At 40.1% G+C, this 22,459-nt stretch overlaps 1 protein-coding gene across 4 annotated transcripts in view; it reads right to left on the reverse strand.

Annotated features, from left to right (window-relative positions):
* The window catches only part of GALC (galactosylceramidase), a 42,869-nt gene that overhangs the window by 18,338 nt on the left and 2,072 nt on the right, over positions 1 to 22,459 (reverse strand). For 2 of the 4 annotated variants that reach the window (XM_079767738.1, XM_079767737.1), the window contains exons 2-9: positions 17,546 to 17,614; positions 17,202 to 17,265; positions 15,618 to 15,731; positions 13,667 to 13,806; positions 11,223 to 11,261; positions 9,663 to 9,793; positions 5,282 to 5,437; positions 1,031 to 1,155 (exon numbers count right to left, since the gene is read on the reverse strand). In XM_079767738.1, the coding sequence (XP_079623864.1) occupies positions 1,031 to 1,155; positions 5,282 to 5,437; positions 9,663 to 9,793; positions 11,223 to 11,261; positions 13,667 to 13,806; positions 15,618 to 15,731; positions 17,202 to 17,265; positions 17,546 to 17,614 (838 nt within the window). Of the gene's footprint in view, positions 1 to 1,030; positions 1,156 to 5,281; positions 5,438 to 9,662; positions 9,794 to 11,222; positions 11,262 to 13,666; positions 13,807 to 15,617; positions 15,732 to 15,996; positions 16,130 to 17,201; positions 17,266 to 17,545; positions 17,615 to 22,459 lie in introns of those variants that run through there. The other 2 variants (XM_079767740.1, XM_079767739.1) reach the window with 2 other exon arrangements.

Consider the following 22,459-nt stretch of genomic DNA (forward strand, 5'->3'; position numbering starts at 1 on the left):
TTCCCTCCCAACCTTTGTTCATCTCTATTTAACCCACCCAAGTATAACTACAAAAATAAGGTTTAAAAATTTAATAATGCATTTCAAAAACTAAGCTTTATGGTTTCAATCAAGTTTATTTCCACAATATATATTTATTGGGTACCTCCATTGCTGGCCCTGAAAATGTACTGAGCAATACTCTACAACCTGACCCCACATGCAAAAAAAATCAAGTTCAACATTTAAGGAGTTAACCAACCAGGACATGTGCCAAACCAGCATAATGATTTTTAATTAAAGTTGAGACAGCAGTGCAAGAAGGACATGCTGCCTCTCCTCTCTGTCCCCCTGAGAGCGGAAAATAAATCTCACAGGTGAAAGGTACCCTCCCTGCACCAGGAGGCGGAGAGACCGACTCCTTATTGCCAGATTTCGGACTCTCAGAGCAGAGAAAGCTGTGTAAGCAAACACTTAGTTTTTTTTCTTTGTTTTTTTTAATATATATTTTTATTGATTTCAGAGGAGAAAGGGAAAGAGAGAGAGAGAGAAACATCAATGGTGAGAATCATCAATCAGCTGCCTTCTGCATGCCCCCCACCGGGCATCGAGCCCAAAACCTGGGCATGTGCCCTGAACAGGAATCAAACCCGGGACCCCTCAGCCCACAATGACACCCATCCACTGAGCCAAACCGTCTGTCTAGGGCACTGCTTCATTTCTTCACTCACTAGAACCTAAGTCTATTTTGTTGTCCTGTCAGCTTCTCACAGGTTGATTGTTTCTTTGTCTAAAAGGTGTACCAAAGGCCTGCTCTAATCACGGCTTAGGTCCCATATCTCTGAGACCTCCACACGTACAAACTTAAATTTGTTTGTGTTTTCCTGCTGATAATCTGTCTTCTGTCTATTTAATTGTTAGATAGCCAAAAGAGCCAGGAGAATTAGGGGGGGGGGGGGGGGGAGTTTCTGCCTTCCGTGAAACCCCCTCTAAGAATGTTCTGCTTTGCCCTTAGAGAGGACTTTAGGGAGTGAGAGGTAGGGAACCATACCTGATATCCAGATAGGAGCTTCCACCACGTAGTGCCCACTCCAGGGCTCCTGAGCAGTCATCAGCCCGCTGCGCCCATAGGGCAACTGCTCATAGTAACTGGCCACCACATTCCAAGCAATTGTTCTAGAAGATTTGTTTGATAAAAGAGAAACACCAAAACAGCTTGTGATAAAAATGTAAATGTCTAGAATCCTACACAGTAAAAAGATGTACACATAATTTATATAAATACTAGAGGCACAGTGCACGAAATGCGTGCATGGGTAGGGTCCCTAGGCCTGGCCGGTGATCAGGGCAGATCAGGGCCTTCCGGCTGCCGGCCAGGGCCTCCCTTCACCAGCTGCCAGCTGTCGGCCAGGGCCTTCCTTCGTTCTGTGCCACCCCCTGGTGGTCAGTGCACATCATAGCAAGCGGTAGAACTCCTGGTCTCCCGGTCGAACTCCCAAGGGGACACTTTGCATATTAGCCTTTTATAGATAGACTAGAGGCCCGGTGCACGAAATTCGTACACGGAGGGGGGTTGTCCCTCAGCCCAGCCTGTACCCTCTCCAATCTGGGACCCCTGGAGGGATGTCCGACCGCCTGTTTAGGCCCGATCCTGGTGGGATCGGGCCTAAACGGGCAGTCAGACATCCCTCTCACAATCCAGGACTGCTGGCTCCCAACTGCTTGCCTGCCTGCCTTCCTGATTTCCCCTAACCACTTCTGCCTGCCAGCCTGATCACCCCTTAACCACTCTGCTGCCAGCCTGTTTGCCCCCAACTTCCCTCCTCTGCTGGCCTGATCACCCCTAACTGCCCTCTCCTGCAGGGTTGATCACCTCCAACTGCCCTCCCTTGCAGGCTTGGTCCCTCTCAACTGCCCTCCCTTGCAGGCCAGGTGCCTCCCAATTGCCCTCTCCTGCTGGCCATCTTGTGGTGGCCATCCTGTGTCCACATGGGGGCAGGATCTTTGACCACATGGGGGCAGCTATATTGTGTGTTGCAGTGATGATCAATCTGCAGATTACTCTTTTATTAGATAGGATAGAGGCCTGGTACAGGGGTGGGGGCCAGCTGGTTTGCCCTGAAGGGTATCTCGGATCAGGTGGGGGTTCCCTTGGGGTGTGGGGCGGCCTGAGCAAGGGGCCTGTGGTGGTTTGCAGGCGGGCCACGCCCCCTGGCAACGCAAGCAGAGGCCCTGGTATCTGGAATTTATTTTCCTTCTACAATTGAAACTTTGTAGCCTGGAGCGGAGCCAAGCCTGGGGCTCCCTCCGAGGCCGGCAGCCATTTGTGTTGGGGTTATAATTGAAACTTTGTTGCCTTAAGCGGGTGGGCCCGGCCAGGGTGTGTGGAAAGCTTTGCTTCCCCTGTTGCCGGCGGCAACCCTGGCCTGCTCTCTCAAGCTCCATTCTGCCGCCATTTGTTTGAATTTGTTTACCTTCTATAATTGAAACTTTGTAGCTTGAGTGGAGGCTTAGGCCTGGCCAGGGCAGGCGGAAAGCTTGGCTTCCTCTGTTACCTAGGAAACCTTGCTCTCTGTGGCTGTAGCCATCTTGGTTTGGGTTAATTTGCATACTCGCTCTGATTGGATGGTGGGTGTGGCTTGTGGGCATGGCTTGTGGTGTGTCAGAGGTATGGTCAATTTGCATATTTGTCTATTATTTATTAGATAGATAGATAGATAGATAGATAGATAGATAGATAGATAGATATTAAATACTGAAAAATGGCCACCCAAAGCAAGAAAATGTATGTTTACTAACTTCCTTCACATTCTGAAAAATCCAGTGGTGGGTGCATCTAAATATCGTTAATAGTGACTCGCACAATTAAAAAATTTAGATTAATCCAACGTGTGCAGTTTTACTGAGCTATGGTGTAATCAGAACATGGACCAGGCCCTACCAGTACCAGAAATAAAGGCTTTATTCATACTTGTGACAGTCAGCCTTCCCAGTGCCCTAGTTTCATGACATAATTTTATGAACTGCAAAGTTTTAAAACTGAGAACTCTGACAGTCTGACTGCCTGGGTTCAAATCACGGTTCCACCACTTAACTTCTCTGGCCCTCAGTTTCCTCGTCTGTAAAATGGGGATAAGAACTATACCTCACTCATGTGATTGCTGTGGGAATTAAATGTGTGAAGAGGACAGAACAAGGTCTGAGCTGTAGCACTGCTATGATTCTGCTTCATCTACAAGTACTAACTGGGTCAGCTTGCTGGTCTGCATTGTGGTGCATCCTTTCAGAGAGGGTGCTGACCCCTAATATTGCGGTTCTCAGGAAAATCCAAGGACAAAAGGGAAGCTCTGGACCCTGGTACTGCTGGGTTCCTCACAGCCAAAAAAAAAGAAAGAAAAACAGAGAGAGCTTACCAACAAAATTGTATTTTTCTTAGCAAGTCCTCACCCATAATAAAATGATAGACTGACATTCTTAGAAAGTCAAAGACTTCTAATTCTACCAATGCAAAGTAGAAATAATAGTCTCAATTTTTAAAAAGTGCTTAATACCAGTGAAAATGTTAAAAGCTCTCAAGACTTTACCCGTGGATTACAAGATGCATGGTATCTCCCCTGGCTAGTGCGAGAAATATAAATTAAACTACCTGGAGAGCACTTTGTAATATACACAAATGCCTTGACAATCTATACACCTCTGAGCAGACAATGACTCCATTTCCAAGAACACACCCTGAGGAAATAATCCCCGATGTCTATGAAGACATCTGCATACAATTGATTATTTCAGTGTATACTCAGCTATTAACAAAAACAGAAACAACTTCCATTTCTAGGAAGAGGAGAATATTCATGAGGTATAGTATATTTTCTGCGTCAGTGTTTCCCAAAGCTGCGTGCCATCAGAATCACCCGGGCACTGACTAGACCACCAGAGTCCCAGGAGCCTTCCCCGGAGATTAAGGTACAGCAGGTCTGGGCAGCTGCCAAGGAATCAGGTGCTTCCTGAGACAAGGCAAGTTGGTAGATTCCACTTTAAGTAAAAGAACATATATAAACATTTAAAGTGCTGAAGTCAAGTATACCTAAATATGAGGGAAAGTTCATAATGCCTTGTTAAGTGAAAAGCAGCTTATTTCCTGAACATTATATAGTATAATGTATTAAAATTTTGTATTAAACTTTTACATATATAATTTAAATGGGAAGACATATTCCAAAATTTTTAAGAACAGTTACCTCTGAATGGCAAAAATATGAGTGATTTTTGCTTCCTACTTTGTATTTATATGCAGTCACTCAATTCTCTGCCTTGAGCATGCCTGACTCCTAATACCAAGTTAAGTCCTTAGAACCAAACTCTCCATGAGAAGCATCTTTTCTTTCAAAAACAGAAGAAAAAGAACAAAGAAGGCTGTCAGAATAATATGTCAGCTCTCATTAACATCACAAAAGCATGTATTGGCTTGCTTTTGCTCTATTTATTTTTGTTTTAGAAAGTTAATTTGAATCTAATTACAATTAAAGCTTCTCAAAGCATTTAAGAAATGCTTCCCCAAGAAATAAAAAAGAGGGTTCTCTCTTTGGAACCTCTGTTTTTTAAACAGACAGTTACACAAATTAATGAAGCTATACGGAATCAATGGGGCAGATTGGGAGGTGGATAGTCCACAAGCCTAGTCTTGTCATAAGAAATGAGGAAGGAAGGAAACTATTCTAGATTAAAAGAGATTTTAGGGTCATCTAAGTGCAGTGCATGGTGCTTGATTGGCTCTTACGTTTTTAAAAAGCTATAAATGACACTTTTTGAGATAATTAGGAAAACCTGGATACAGACTGGGTATTAGAAATACTTTTTTAAATGTTCTTATACTCTTATGTATCAAAATGATATTGTGATCATGTAGGAAATGTCCTTTTTCTGGAGCCACATGATAAAATGTTTAGGGTAAAGTGCCATGACATTTGTAATTTTACTTTACAATCATTCCTTAAAAAAATGTGTGTGTGTGTGTGTGTGTGTGTGTGTATCTTATTAAAAATCAAAGAAATTCATGAATTTTACTTTATATAAATTATATCTCAATAAGCCTGACTTTATTCAATAAAGACTATATTCAAATACAGAAAAGTAAGTGGATGTAGCTTAAGTACAGACATAGGTCTCGATGAAGCTAATAAGGCAAAATGTTTACAATCATTGAATCTAGGTTGTGAGACTATGGAAGCACATCGTACATTTTTCTACTTGTGTTTTAGAACATTTTCAAGGTAAAAACTTTTAAAACTTCTTCATAACTTACGAAGTCATGTAGCCATTTACATAATTCTGATTCAATATGCGACCCCAGCAGCCGGCGCCCATGGCATTGTTCAAAGTGCTAAAATCTTCAGAAGACCAAAGCTTCTTCTTAGTCAACCGTGCATCCTTGACTGTGTGGGTCCCAGGATAATGAGCTCTAGGAAAGAAAGGGTGGGAGGAAATGGGAAAAGGTCACAGGCACTTATATCCATTTGTTAAGCAAATAAAAAGACATGTCTTCTCCAGCATGTTCTATTTTAAAACAACGGGCAGCTTCCAGGTAGATGCTAATTGTCATCAATATCTGCTTCCCATCCTTGTGTTTCGGGATGTCCTTAAGATAAGATAAATCTATAACCACACACAAGATGGGAAGGAAGATCAAAAATGAGGTTCCAACAAGATTCTGTTGAGTCTTGATTGATGCATGAGACATTTCTGTTTCTGGAAACCATAACATGTATGGAAGCATGTTGATAGGTGGAGGTAGCAGAGGAGGCCAGAGTCTAGGACAGTGGTCGGCAAACCGCGGCTTGCGAGCCACATGGGGCTCTTTGGCCCCTTGAGTGTTCTAACGCCACTTCTTCAAAATAGACTTGCCCAGGCCGAAAACCGACTTCTGCGCATGGGCCACAAAGTTTCAATCGCACTGTACGTGCACGCCCGCACCGTGGTATTTTGTGGAAGAGCCACACTCAAGGGACCAAAGAGCCGCATGTAGCTCGCGAGCCACGGTTTGCCGACCACTGGACACTCCAAGAGATGAATGAGGTGGAGACAGGATTCAGACTTCCCAGGGGAAGTACAGAGTTTGGGACACTGGAAAGGAAGGAGTAAGAAGGAAGCCAAAAGTAAAAGACTCATGAATCTATTATATAAAGTAGTACTTCCTCCCTTGTTCCCATTCCTAGCAGACAGAGAAAGACAACTTGGCATTTACTCCCAGACACAGACAGAAAAACAATAAAAACCTGCACAGAGTTCCTTGAATATTTATAACCCCAGAGCAGTGGTGGTCTTCAACCTGGGTGCTTTTGCCTGGCACAGCAGGCAGGGTTTGCTACTGGTATCTGGGGAGTAAAGGCCAAAGATGCTGTTAAACATCCTACAAGGCACAGCCCCACCACAAAGAATCATCCAGTGGAAATATCAAACATGCAGAGGCTGAGCAAACCTGCCCCAGAGTAATGAACCTTTCCCCTATTCTAGTATTTGAAAGGAATCAGTCAGTTGAAGTATAAATGTATATTCATTATTCCAAGAGTAAACTATTGTCATAATGATGATGGTGGAAACTAGTGATTACTGACTAAAAACAACTAAGAAATTTCAAATGTAAAATGGAAATCAGACTGACAGTTAATATAATAATAAGAGAGCATATGAGCTAAATAACTTTAGGGACATGAGCGTATACTTTTTAGGCCAACAATTGCTTACAAAAAAATGTAATAACACAAACAGATAATAAAGATTGGATTATCTCTTTGTAGTTTGGTGTAGCAGCATCTATTACATTAAAAGAATGACTGAAGTCGTGTTTTAGTTTGTAGTTATTTATTAACATTTAAGTTATGAATATTTTAAGAGAAAGTCCTTTTAGGGAATTCATTATACCTAATAAAGATGGAACAGGGCACATTATCAATTTGGCATTCCAGAACTTCATTAGGAAAAAGTAGTATCTATAACTAGAGGCCCAGCGCATGATTAAATCGTGCGCATGTAGGGTCCCCTAGGCCTAGCCTGCCGTCAGGGCCATGTCCACCACCCCACAACGCCTCGCACGCTCCGCGGACACTGCCGGCACCCCACCCTGCCTGCCGTGAGAGCTGCTGCTCATTTGGTCATGACGCCATTATGGTGTCACGACCACAGGCCTTTTATGATATAGATAATAAAAGCATAATATGCTAATTAGACCGGACAGTCAAATGACCTTCCGAACAACCTTCCAGACAAAGCGGGGGCTGTGAGGGCCATGGTAGCCACCACAGCTGCGAGGACCAACCCCTTTGTATGAATTTTGGGCATTGGGCCTATAGTCTATATATATAAAAAGCCAATGATCAGAACACCAAAACGACCAGAACGACCAGTCACTATGATGCCCACTGTGGCCAGCGAATCAGCCAATTGGGGGATTGGGCTGGCCGGCCCACCTCCCGAGGCCCCTCCCCCCCGGCCTGCCCCACCCAATTGCCCCCCACAACCCAACAGGGGGCGGGGCCAGCCAGCCAACTTCCTACAGCCCCTCCCCCTGCCCAAACCCACCCCAGATCGCCCCCCACAACCCTGATCAGGGGCAGGGCCAGCCGGTCAACTGCCTGTGGCCCCTCCCTCAAGCTGGCCCCGCCCCTGATAACCTCCACCACCCCAATTGGCCCGCGGCCCCTCCCCAAGCCATCTCATCTCCACCCCCAATCGCCCCCCCCCACATCAATCAGGGGCGGGGCCCACCAGCCAATCACCCACAGCCCCTCCCCCCAGCCAACCCGGCCCCGATCCACCTCCATTGGGGCCAGGCCAGCCCAACCCCACCCGTGCACGAATTCGAGCACTGGACCTCTAGTATATATATAATAGAGAACACACACAAAAAAAACAGTTGAACAAAAATGAGGTCACTGACCTCAGTTGCAAACAAGCATCTATTCAGTATTATAAATACGCACTACAGAGAACACACAAACAAGCTAGCACCTAACGGGGTTAAGAAATTATTGCCTCGGCACCATAATGCCCAACTCAGAAAATCTGGCTACTAATATGTGTAGTGATATTATATCCCAGAACATCACTCCATGACATGATATTCAACCTCAATGCCTCAGCCAAAAGCCAAATGTATGTTTCTTGTATCTCTGATTAAAATATACTTTATAAAAAAATAAATCCTGGAAAAGAATATGCTATTATCTTCCCAATGATCTTTAGATGTTGGATTCTGAAAAAATTCTAACTCTAGCTTTATGGTTTTCTCATTTTCTAATTTTTCTATAATGAGCATGCATTATTTTTATAATCTGAGAAAGTATCTCCTTTAAAATTATAGAAAAAGATGTTATATCCCTCATTCAGAAAACAATAGAACTGTTACATTTAAAACCTGCTTAGAGTAAATGATCTGAGCAAAGAAGGGCAGAACTAATACTATATCTGGGTCTCTTCCAATATCCGGATCCACTGCTAATTCAACAAAATGTAAAGGTTCTTTAGAAATATAATTGTTTAAATATGTATGTAATCAGACAAAATGTCTCTCATTTCACAGTATGATATGGCCATGGTTTCATACTTATAGAGGCTGAATAATGGGAACATGGATATTCATGATATTATTCTGCCTACATTTGTGTACATCAAAAATTCTTCGTTAAAAATGCCATTAGATCAACCAGAGTCTTTACATTGAATAAAGAACAAATTACACACACACACACACACACACACACACACACACACGTATTCTATTTTTCAAATGTGTATGTACATTGTCATGATATATAAAATTAAAATTCACTTTTTTAAAAAAGTAGCTGGAAGTAGAATTGTAGGAAGGTGGTCAAAAGGTACAAAATTCCAGTTATAAGATCAATAAGTACTAGGGATGTAATGTACAATGTAATGACTAGTTAACACTGCTATACAATATATAGGAAAGCTGTTACGAGAATAGGATCCTAAAAGTTCTTATAATAAGAATTATTTTTCTTTTCTTTTTATTGTGTCTATATGAGATAATAGAGGTTAACTAAACCTATTGTAAACACAGCACAATACATGTAAATCAAACCATCATGCTGTATAGCTAAAACTTATACAGTGATGTATGACAATTACTTCTCAATCAAACTGGAAAAACAACAAAAATAAAACAGGGGAAAAAAAATACTGCTGGAACACAGTGAGGCCAGGGCCCAGACAGAAGACTGAAAGGCAGATTGGACTAAGGAGCAAGGTCAAAGCCATATGGCTAAGGAGACATGACAAAAGTCATGGCCAGTGTTCATGCCACACCATGTACACAGTGTTCATGAGAGAACTGCACCCACAGGAAGTCTGATTCCACGGCATTGCCTTTTATAACTTCTAAAATTTAAGTACTATTCTGTCCCTTAATCTAAACAATTTATTACTGCAAACATTAAAAATTTTTTTAAATTACCAATTCCTTTTATTGTCATAGAAAAATCCCAAAATTCAAACATTTCAAAGAAAAAGGAATGAAATATCAGTTATACAGGCTTTCATTAAGTAAATAGAAGAAAGCTCCTTTCTGAAAATGTAACCAAATGGAGAGGAAAACACGAAAAGAAAGGCACAGTCAATATTCAGAGCAAGCATCGGACCCATAGTTTTCAAAGTAAGACATTCCTTACCCTATAACATCAACCACTTCCATGAGCTCCTCGTCGAGCAGCATAGAAGCAGAAATGGGCTCCCAGAGGTTGTCGCTCGCTATGATTTTCACTCGCTCGAGACCTTGATAGTTCAGCATTCTTCTTAAAACCTTGTGGAGGATAAACAGGACATAGGAGAGGTTACAAAAGAGACTGCAGCTCTTGCATTACCACCAAGGTAGCTGAAGTATCTTCCAAAATCAACATCCTGGACCATAGGGCCAATATTATTTCTCAGTAGAAACGTGACACTCCTATGGAAAATAAAAGCATTACCCAGATAAATTTGGGAATATAAAAAAAATAAACCTATGAAGTTAAAATGTTTTAGAGGGATTTTCCCTCTACCTTCAAAATTATGTTTAACCATAAAAAAATTTGGGTGGGAGGGTGGAAATTTTTTAAAAAATCATAATAGTACTCCCCAGAAATAACCACTATTGTTTTGGCATGCATTCTTAGGAAATTTCTTAGGCAGACACAAAATCAAATTGGGATCGCATTAAACATACCATTTGGTAAAATGCTTTAAACTGTAATTTTATTTTTATTATTTTCCTGTGTCTCTAAATATTCTGCCATTACTGAAAATATTACAGCTCTCAAGATTTTGCAGCATACTAGAAATAACCATAAGAAATACTCCCTTGCTGCCCGCAAGTCTTTCACATGTACAGAGAGAACAGGCAATAAAACCTACCTATAGGACTTATCCACCCAGGAAAATTAAAAATAACAAGCCAAGTATTAACAGGAAATAAGTCAGCAAAGCACCCAGTGCCAATCTGGTGCTCAGAGGGTCCCGAGACTCACATGTCCCTTTCGCCCAACACCCTCAGACCCCAGATGGGATTTTCCAGACACAACTTAAAACCACATCACTGAAAACCCAAGGTCAATCTCAAATACAATGTAAGTGGCAAAAATAAAAGAAACAATAGCCCTGCCATTTTTATATAAATGGCTTATTTGTATTCTATTAATTTCTACTCTTAAATTAAAACAAACCCAGACTATTTCCAGGGGCCATCTTACCACAGTAGATGGAACATATGTTCACAACCTGAACACCTATATTCATCTGCCATTACTGAACTCTTTATATAAGCATTTTAACAAACAGGGCACCAATTCCAATGACATCTTGCTACAAAATGGGAATTACAAACTAAGTTTTTATATCCTGAGATGTTTTACTGCAGATAAACTAAAGATGGAGAGAAACAGAAATGAATTCTAAATTGTTTACAATAGCAGTTTTTCACACCAAGGTAAGTTGAATTAGAATACAATGGAATCAAAACAGACTCATAATAATAAAAAATACATATAAAGTAAAATTTGGGACTTACAGGAAATTATATATGCTTTCATCAGGAATACAAATATTAAGATTTTGCTTAAATTTTGTGTCACAACTAGCAAAACGAGTAACTGTGTTGTAAAAAAAATACAGTTTTTACTACTAATTTCCATAGAACCATAAAGGAATTATTCACTGATAATTTAAAGATTAAAAGATGTTTAATTTGTACAGACCTTGATATAATTGATGTCAAATGACCTCTCATTCCAAATCTGCAAAACAAAAAGTCAAAAAGTTTGAATTAAAAGTTTTTAAATGTCAGAAAATACACATAATCATTAAATGCCACTTCTTTCATCATCTTTCAGATCACCTGGAAAGCCATTTTTTTCTTACTTTATGGAATGCCCTGGTATAGAATTTATAGATATTTGTAAGACAATATAATTTTAAAATTAAAGTACTATTTTCAAAAATCGTAAAATCAATGTGGGTATTTTCAAAAACGGTTTATACCAGAGATTTCCAAAAACAGAATATGCATTCAGTCTTTCAACAAATATTGACAATGTGATGTGCGCCAGGAACTACGCTGGCACTGAGAATCACAGTCATGTGCTACATCACAAAAGCAAACTCCTACTAAGGGTGAAAGGAACATACACATATCCCTTAGGTTTCAGATCAGGAAGCACGGGAATTCAGAGCTAAAAGAGAACCTCATGACTTTCATTTTGCAGCTGAGAAAACCATTAGTAACAGAGATGAGCCTATATCCAGGTGCTTTAACTCTTTTTACTCCAGGGATACAGGGAAGAGTTTCTCATCAAAGAAGCTCCTCATCATAGCATGGGATTATCAAGCGTCTAAAAAAGATGTGAGTCACCCATTATTTACCAAAAAGAGCTTCTAAGTGTGACTTTACCATAACAGAATACTATTAGACCCAAACCTACATTTAGTCTCAATATAGGGTAACAATTTAAAATTTAAGGAAGTTTTCATATATAAACTAACTTTCATTTATAACTTAGAGAAGGATAATAAAAACAAGTTATATCCATGCTTCTGGCTGACGATCCATGGCTCATCCTCATGTCCTATACCATTCCTTCCGTGACACTGCAGTTTGTCTGTTCCCGTGACTACTCCTCCCACTGAACCCAAAAGCTTATTACTCCTGTTATCCCTGGAACATAATAGTCACATGTACTTGCACCATAGTAGGAGCTCAATAATTGCTTGCTGATTACATGAAAACTTTCAAGTCAGTTTGACAGATGGTATATTAATAAACAAAAGTGTGTGGAGATGCACTGTGTGTGTGTGAGGCTCTGTAGGGTACAAGGCAGTCTGAGGTAAGCCTCCAGCCTGACAAGAGAGCTGCTGGAAAGACAAGATATTGTGTGTTACATTTTTATATCCTATATAATAAAAGGGTAATATGCAAATTGACCCTAATTGTGGAACAACCGGTCGCTATGACGTGCACTGACCACCAGGGGGCAGATGCTCTATGCAGGAGCTGCCCCTGGTGGTCAGTGCACTGCCACAGGGGGAACTCTGCTCAGCCACAAGCCAGGCTGATGGCTGCGAGCACAGTGGCGGTAGCAGTAGCCTCTCTCGCCTCCTCGGCAGAGCTAAGGATGTTGACTGCGGCTCAGGCAGGTGGACATGCCCCGAGGGCTCCCGGGCTGCCAGAGGGATGTCCAACTGCCAGCTTAGGCCCGATCCCCCAGGAAGCGGGCCTAAGCCAGCCGGTAGACATCCCCTGAGGAGTCCCGGACTTCAAGAAGGCACAGGCCAGGCTGAAGGACCCCCCGAGTGCACGAATTTTCATGTACTGGGCCTCTAGTTATTAAATAACAGTTAGAAAAAGGGTAGGCATATTTTGGCCAGATTGCCAAATCTGGCACACCACTTGTCTTTTCATAGCCTAAGAGTTAAAAATGTTTTTTATAGTTTTAAATGGATCCATTTTAAGTGGTTATATAATTACCTACATAATATCCTTAATAATACCTTTGACCCACAAAACCCAAAATATTTACTCTTTGGTCCTTCAAGAAAGTTTGCCACCCCCTGGTTTAGAACAACAGAAGACTCATAGAGCAAAATGAGATTAATCATTAAACAGCACAGTAAACACAGTATTGTTATAAGAACTAGAGAACTAGGAAAAGCTTTGAAGAAGGAGGATTTGAGCTGGGGTGGAACTAAAAACAAACATTAAAAAAAATATTTTAGCCCAACTGGTGTTGCTGAGTGGTTGAGTGTCAATTTATGAACCAGGAGGTCATGGTTTGATTCCTGATGAGAGCACATGCCCAAACTGTGGGCTCAATCCCCAGTAGGTGGCATGCAGGAAGCAGACAATCAATGATTCTCTCTCATCATTGATGTTTCTATCTCTCTCCCTCTCCCTTCTTCTCTGAAATCAATAAAAAGGTCGTTTAAAAAATATTTCAGAAAAGGCAAACTCTTAATACATTTTTCAAAAGTGGAAAGAATATGGAGGGGCAAAGAAGAAGAATGAAGGGGTTACATGTAGTTAATTTATGTCATTATCAGACACCAATAGAACAAATCAGTCTCATGAGACAAAACGGTTAGTTAACAAAGTACCACTTTAAAACATTACAAATAACTGTAAGCATGTTTTAAATCTGTTACTAACCCCAATATAATCAATGTCCAAGTCATGATAACGCTTGGCGCCCACAATCCAGGACACGATGTAGTAGGCAGTCAGATGGCGGTTTACGTAAGGCCAGTCGAAACGCTTCCCCAGCCACCCAGGGAATGACCACGGCAGACCTGCAGAGAGGAGAGTGGGTGACAGTGCCAGCTGCCAGCACTGCTAAAGCAGAGCGAAGGGAACCGAAAGGGACACCGTAATTCCTTCCTGATCCCCAGAGTCAGACTCAGTAACTCCAAACGCTCTTTCAAGGAGAACAAATAAAAACAAACAGCTCTCTCAAAGATACCAACAGAAAGAAATATAATGTACAATTTAACTTAACATCCCTAACACCTACTAGAGGGAATGTTCAATAACCCATTTCTGTTCTCTCAGGTCAAGTCAAAGAGTTCTGAAAGGCTTCTGTTTAACTACTCCTATGCGGTAAGGACAATACAAATGCCTCATTCACTGATAAGGTTACTTAAAATATAAATTACGTAATCAAATTCAGCAAAACTAGTTTGCCCTGATATCAATATAAATGCCAATGACTCAATAGGGAAAATATAGCTTTGTTAAATGATGTAGACTAAATAATCCACATTGTTCCTATATGCTAATGATTGTTTTATGTTAAAAAAAATGAGAAGAGTAGAATTTACAATTCTAAATCTTAACTATGTTACTGATGTATTAAAATAAACTCAACAGTTAAGTTCCCTGTTTATATGTTACCAATCTAGTTCACCACTGAAGAGTTCAAAATCAAAATGACAAAATGTTTATTTTTCTAAACTCAGGAGGATCGCCTAAGTGTATTTATGTAAGAAATGTGACATTAAAATAACAGAGCATTTTAAAACAATGAAATGCCACATACATTCTACAGGCCCACTGTGTGTCTCTGCTAGGACATGTTCAACCGCCAGATTTCTTGCATGTAAATGAGCAGTGACCTTGAAAGCAGCCCAATGGCAAATAACACTGCAGTCAATGGTGCTTTGACTGCCCCAAACATTTCTGGAATCTCTTACAAAAGCCCATTTACAAAGCACACACTCACCCCTCCATTTTTTTAATTTAGAAAAACTTATATTTGTCCTTTAAATGTTTAAAATGGTTTTTGAAATCAAGTCTATAAAATAGATCTCATTAATCTCCCTGAACTTAGTCTGAATGTGCAAGCCTGTTTCAAAAAAGCAAGTTCATTTCAGATGATGAAAGTATGCCACCACGCTGTATACTTGAAATATTTCACAAGTGTGGACACTGCTACGGAGAACAGTGAAATGAATGTAGTCCCATGTGGGAGTCATCCAATTTTCCTGCCACTGGAACCTAAGCTCCATGGGGCAGGAGTTGGGGGCTGGATTGCTCAGCATCCCCAGTGCCTGGAACAAAGACCACCACGCCACTGAGGTTCAAAGCAAACAATGAGCCTTTTGTATGCACCACTTCCGGAAATGGGGTCTACCACTACATGTAATACACAATTTTGCAAAGAGCTGGAAAATACTACTGCATGTAATATACAATCTTATAACAGCATTGCCCTTTGACAAATTTTGATGAGAAACTTTGTTGCAGAAAGTAGTTTAGCATAAAAAATAAATAAAACACCAGAATGGAATAGTTCCTGTATCTAATTTTTCCATTTACTAATTGCCTGACCTTAAATCAGTGGCATAACCTATTTCTCTACTGCTTCTTCTGTAAGATGGGGAAAATAATGCCTTACTCCAGAATTATTATAAAGATCAGAGGTAATATATACGGGCGAAGAAAGGATCATGCCTGGCACATGTGCTTTGCTATGGGTAGCATACTGGTAGTATTAATGACATTATTATTACTTCAGTATTAATAGGGTCTTTACATACATGATTCTGGTTTTAAAAGTTAAAGGAAAACAGACTGCAAAAGCTTGGCAAACTCCACTTCTTACCCATGAGTGTGATATTAGAGTTCCGCTTCTTAGCTTCCTTCATTAACCACCACTCATATCCTCGCAAGTAATTCTCATCTAATGCGTAGTGCATGTGGGAGGGCTCAGTGCCATCTGAGTGGGAGAGAGTAAAAGAGAGGCAATTCCATCAATGGTGCATCATAGGGCCGCTCGCCCGAACACACATACACGTTTCACAGTAGTCGTACTCCAGTTCCAATCCTGAAATGGGGCAAATAAGAATAATCCTTTATAACTTTGTGGCTGGATGATGAAAGCATATTGTTTCATCTTTTTTCATTATCCTAAGCATCGTAAGCATCTTCAATAATAAAACCACAACTTTCTATTATAAGGAGTTTAAGAGAAGTGTTATTACCTCATATAATTGCAAATTCCTACAACTACATTCTGCTGGGCTTTTGGTGTCTTTGGGGTTTTCAAATTCCAACTTCAAGTTCACATCTCCTGAGCTTCCAGCTTCTCAATCCTGGTTGTGAATCCCAGGGCTCCTAAGGGCCAATTCTCACACTCCATTCCTTTCAACATAAATTAAACACTAATACCACCACATAGATATATCTGGTTAACAAAAATTACTTCCAAATCACTAATAGGAACTCGAGTGTACAGACAAGTCTAAAGTTCATTATAATGGAATCTGACCTAAATATAAATAATAATTGTGTGTATATATATGTATGTGTGTGTGTATATATATATGTATATATATACACATACATATATATACCGTATATATACATATATATGTATATAATGATTTAGATAATTAAATTCCTTTTTCTTTCCATTTTCTTCTTCCTGGAAATTATTGGCCCATAAACTTTTTATATATATATACATTTTATTGATTTTTTACAGAGAGGAAGGGAGAGGGATAGAAAGTTAGAAACATCAATGAGACAGAAACATCGATCAGCTGCCTTCTGCACACCTCCTACGAGGGATGTGCCCGCAACCAAGATACACGCCCTTGACCGGAATCGAACCTGGGACCTTTCAGTCTGCAGGTCGACGCTCTATCCACTGAGCCAAACCAGTTAGGGTGGCCCATAAACTTTTAACTGACTACATGTACTACACAAAGCCATCAAAATGGTCACAATGAAGTTTGAAGATTTGGTGGTTACAAAAAATTTTGTTTTGAAAAGAAAAAAAAAGGGGCTATGTATCTGATTACTTATATTTTTACCACCTATTTCATTTAAATCTAATAACACTTTACATTTTATATAATATTCAAAGCTTTTTATTACTTTTCAATACAATTCCAAACTGACCCTATGCTCTGTCTAGTCAAGTGAATATAGCTCTTAAAAAACTGTGGGTTTACTACTAATTACTTCAACTAAATAAACAATCTAAAGTCCAAATGCTGTTTTTGATGGGAAAAATGCATATTTTGATACAATTTTTAAAAGAGAAGTAGAGGGAAAATTGAACATTAAGGAACAATCTACTAAGCAATAATCAATATCAACAAATGTTGGTATTATTTATATTCTGAAGTCACAGTCCATAAGTTTAAGCATAGTTCAAATGTTGGGCAGGGGATACTCCTACCTGTTGTCTGCCCATCACCACCTATTTCGACTTTTAGAATATGCAAAGAGGCACCGAAGTTTGGCTGGAGAAAGAATTAACAGTATTAACCTGTGATTCATGGTATGAAGGACAAAACACCACTTCAAGACAATTACTAATTGCTGCCTTTGATTTTACAGTTGAGAAAACCAAAACAAACCTTCAAATAAATAGCAACTTATCCCAAAAGTAACTTGCCATTTAAAAAACAACACTAGAATTGTGAAGGTGATAAAATCTATGGGTGAATTTCACCATTGTTTCTAAAATATCACAGCTACTAAAATATCACAGCTACCATTAAATAATTACTTTTCCATTACCTTGAAGAGATAATCCAATATTTGAGAACGATAGGGCTCTGGGTAATTTATTAGAAGCCGGGAGGTTGCCTAAAAAAAAAGTTTCAAAAGTATGAATAAAGCAAATCCAATCATGAATACTTTTTCATGATGCTTTATGCACTGGTATAGGCAACCTAACTACATCTAGATTCCATCATTTACAAGCTTTGTGACCAAGGGCTAATGATTGTAAGTGGGTTATCTTATTCATTCAGCTGTTCTTAAATTAAAATAAGATGTAAAGGACTTAGCACAATAGCTGTGATGTAGTACACTCTCAATAAATGATAGGCATTATGTACACAAATTGTTTTTAACAATGCAGTCACTGTTCTCAAATAGCTTACAGACTAGCAGAAGCTCCAATATTTAAGGAGGCCCTCTGCGAGTGAGTGAACACTATAATATGCTCATTAACCTCGCTCTGACCCAATGTAAATGATGCTTCCTGCCCTGCAATTGTGCCATTAGAATGGTGTGTTTTGCTGTCTGGGGGATTATTTTGTCCCCTCTGCACTCCTATCTGTAAGACCAAAAGTGCCCACTTGAAACAAACACTACATCATTATACGATTGCAAGGCCATAGTCACACCCAATGCAAAAGCATTAGTCAAAGACCATAAATAGACAGTCAGGTCCCCTGCCCATTTTTTATTGGATTGTTTGTTTGTTTGTTTGGTCCAAGTTTTAAGAGGGAAGAGGGTAAAGGGATAAAGGGGGCCAAATATATGGTGAAGGAAGGTGATTTGACTTTGTGTGGTGGATACACAGTATAGTGTACAGATCTTGTATCATAGAAATGTACACTTGAACCCTACCTGATCCTATTAACCAATGTCACAACAATGCCTTTAATTTTAAACAAAAGACAATAGTCAATTAAGAGTAGTACAGCCAAATGTGGAAGTACCCCATTAAGCAATAACAAATCACCAAGTGACTAATCACAGTCCCTCAATAAGGCCTGGAGCTGTTTCCAACCAGCACAGGAAGAAGCTGTGGCACAGCAGCTGGCACATAGTAAGCGCTCAATAAACGGCAGGCATTGTATGCCAAACTGGACCATCTTTCTCACTTACAGTCCTTGGCATAACTTCCTCCTCCCTAATCTATGAAGTAGGATATTAACCAAAATTAGTCATGTACCTGAGGCCATCATCCTAAGTACTTCACATATATCCCCATAATGCTCCTACCCATGCAGGTATCACTGTGTCCCCAGAAAAGAAACGGAGACACAGAGAGGTGAGATGACCTTCCCAAGGCTATCCAGTGAGTAGCAGGGCCCAGAGTGGACCCCTGACAATCTGCTCTAAGTCCACATTCTTAACTACCACACTGCCTTCCCTATCGGATATGAAGATAAATGAGAACATTCCGAACACTTACTGCCACAGACTGTGCTAGGTACCCGGGACTCCACAAAGAAGTTTGGAATGGTGTGCAAATATTTGTGTTGCAACCATTTTCATGTCATCAGCTTCTAAGATGAGTAATGTGCTATACACAGAGACACTATCAAAACAAAATAGATAAAATCTACCCACTGAGTTATGAAACAAATCTTCTCCTTTTAATAATTTTAAAATGAGTTAAACATAATCAAAGACTTCCATTTTCAGCAAGTTTAAACACTGGATTTAATATCAAAAGTACAGATATCAGGACATATGGGTCCTCATTTTATGATATACTAGCTATTCTAGGTTTAAAACACAAAATAAGGAAAAGGGTAGTAGTAAAGAACCAATCAATTAGTCCATTAGCCCACAGTTACCTTGTAATATGAGCCAGTACCTATGAGAGACGTTGCAACATAAGGAAATAGTGTAAAAAATCAAGAAAAATCAGTTAGGTTAGGGCAATGGTCTGCAAACTGTGGCTCTTGAGCCACATGCGGCTCTTTGGCCCCTTGAGTTTTTAGCAAAGGCCAGCTTAGGAGTACCCTAATTAAGTTAATAACAATGTACCTACCTATATAGTTTAAGTTTAAAAAATTTGGCTCTCAAAAGAAATTTCAATCGTTGTACTGTTGATATTTGGCTCTGTTGACTAATGAGATTGCCGACCACTGGGTTAGGGGAAAGCAATTTTTTCTGCAGCAGAAGGTCAGACCTGTGATCAGGCTGCAGACCATGTCACCTACCTTGGTGTAGGCCCTGACAGTGGGCTGTCATTTTGTAACACAAGTGCCTGATTTCAGCTTGGATTGCCAGGCAGCCACTTTTCAACAATAACTATGTTGTACGGTATGTCCTCTTAAAAATACTAACCCAAATCTTCCTGGTTAACTTGAAACCTTAGAGTTTTGCTACATTAATGTTAAATGATAGAAATTCATTGAATACATAGATCATTGCCAAATTTACAGAACCCTGAAGTAAAATGGGATTCATAGAACTGCTAACAAAAGATCAACAAGAAGTACATGGAACTAAATGAACTGATGAGGATGATTATAATTTTTCTAACTTTGTATTTGAAACATTGTTGGCTCTTTAATGTTATCTTTTTCCAGATTTAAGGAAACCTTTTTTTCTTAAGCTATCTATGACTTACAGCAATTTGATAGAATATATCTCTGTGAACAAAGATGAAACAATTTTTTTCCCTACTTGATCCCTCCAGAATTCAGAAACTTGATATTCTTATTTTCTTGGCAATATAGTTATTTGCATAAATTCAATCAGAATTTGTCCTCCTCATAACAGGACACAATTAGTTATATAGCAAGGCTTTGACTGAAATGACAAAATTTGAGAAAGATATAACCAGACAGATTTAAGGAATTAAGGTTAACCTTGTAGAGCCAATAAAGCCCCTTGGAAAAATTAGCCTGGTACCTTGCTTAATGAGTTCCCAGTAGCTTCACCAGGTGAGTAAGGAAGATCACTTCCTGGCAGGTCCAAAAACCTCATATTTTAGGGGCCTCAAGAAGAGAGGAATTCACCCAAATCTACAGGTATTATAGGCAAAGTCTGATGGCAAGTCCTTGGCTTGGCTTCCTAACCTTGAGAGACTTTAAAGAACACAATCTAAGATTCCTTGTGAAAAGGTTGAGCAAAACACACTTAAAAGAGCCTTTTTGGTCAATCACTATTCTTGTGCACTTACATAAATAACCAGGCCAAGTTTAGTGAAACTAGACTTATTTTGCAAACAAATTAGTCTTACTTTGATTATCTCTGACAAAAGTAGGAGTGACTGTAGAGAGAAAAATCATATTTCAGTGGAAAATAAAAGCATATACACCCTTGTGGATATTAGATCCTAATCTTTGAGATTTTCTACCTGTACAACGGAGTACATACTGAATTCTTCTCATTTCCTCCAACATCTGGCTACACCACTTCAAACTAATGTTTCCAATTTTTCACCCAGCCTTCTGACTTGAATCACTGAAAACTAAAACTGCCCTTTTCCTCAAGCCAGGCAAGCTAAAGTGGGACAACTTGATATAGACTTCAGAGAAATCACCACTACTGCATTTCGTGCCTGTTATATTTTGTGGGCCATTAAGAACCATCACCAGAGACGTTCAAACTGCAAACTAGGAAATCTGTCCAATTGCCACTGCCTGCCCTTCCTCCATGTGAAGACGTTTTGAGCCTGATGTCTAGAAAGCATCTCAACCACTCTCAGGACTCAGGTTGGGTTTATAGAAGTGTCCAACCATGAACCATTGTTTTTCTTTTGTTTCCATAGAAATGCCTCTTAATAACCTGATGCAAATACTTAGACCATGTAGGCGTACCTTTGGGAGCCCACCTGCATCACTACTTCCTGAAATGAGACACAACCCTTAAACTGAACTGACCTATTCTCGGGACTAAGAGACTGGTTTGGTGAGATGTGGAGCAATCAATCTACCAACTCAGGAAAGGCCCATACCCACTTACACCAGATGGCCCAAGATATTAAAATATTTCACAGTATGACCAAAACCACTGAACAGATTCCTAGGGCCCCTAGATCATTGGCCTGGTTTCATGGCAGGACCCTTTCAGCTTGGGACAATGGCCATGGACTGTATCTCAGATTATTGCCTGTATAATTATTATAGGAGTGCTGCTATATCCTATTGAGACATGTACTTTCTGAGTTACAACATGCCCTAGCCCTGACTTTCAGCATATCAGCTACCCAGGCAGTTAATGTCTTCAGCATTGACGCTGATGCCTCAGCAGCAACGATGGATTGTCTAGTGAGCCCTGAGAGTTGTTTTCTTGTTTTCGGTAATGCAAGAGCCTGGCTTAAGCTTTGATTACTGAGGCATTCATTTTAAAGATGGCTATCTCAAATAAGCACATTGCCAGCCACACAACTAGATAAAGAGCCAGGTTGGGATGGCACTTTTAAGTTTAAATTCACCAACAGGGTGAGTCTGCAAAGCACTAGGCCCCCACCTTCCACCCCAATGAAAGCAGACACCCCATGCCCACACCCCCTCTCTCTCTTCCTCACCTGCCAACTCTCTGTGTGGTCCCAGGTGTTCAATGAGACATGGAGCAATCAACCTGTGCTTTCCAGGACGTGTGAGTGCATTGCAATCGTAAGAACCAGTCCAGCCACAACACTGGTTATCGACAGGCTGAAACCAACATAGAACGTCCACCCAGCAAGCAAGCACTCAAGGCAAGTCCTGAATTGCATTTGAGGGTGCAAGTGCCATCTGATTCAACCCGACAAACAACCCATACAAGAACTCAGCCTTAACATTTTCAAATAAAATTGGCTTTAGCTGTGATCTGGGTTACACAAAAGAAAATCCCTCTAACCCAAAGGTCCGCCACCATAAACCCCACAGACTCAAAGGTTACCAAGGATCCAATCAAGGCAAGACAAAGGTTACAAAGAACATGGGACAAAATCAAGTAAACTTGGTCTGGAGC

This window comes from Cnephaeus nilssonii (assembly GCF_951640355.1).
Source record: "Cnephaeus nilssonii genome assembly, chromosome: 4".
In the NCBI taxonomy this organism is placed as follows: domain Eukaryota; kingdom Metazoa; phylum Chordata; class Mammalia; order Chiroptera; family Vespertilionidae; genus Cnephaeus; species Cnephaeus nilssonii.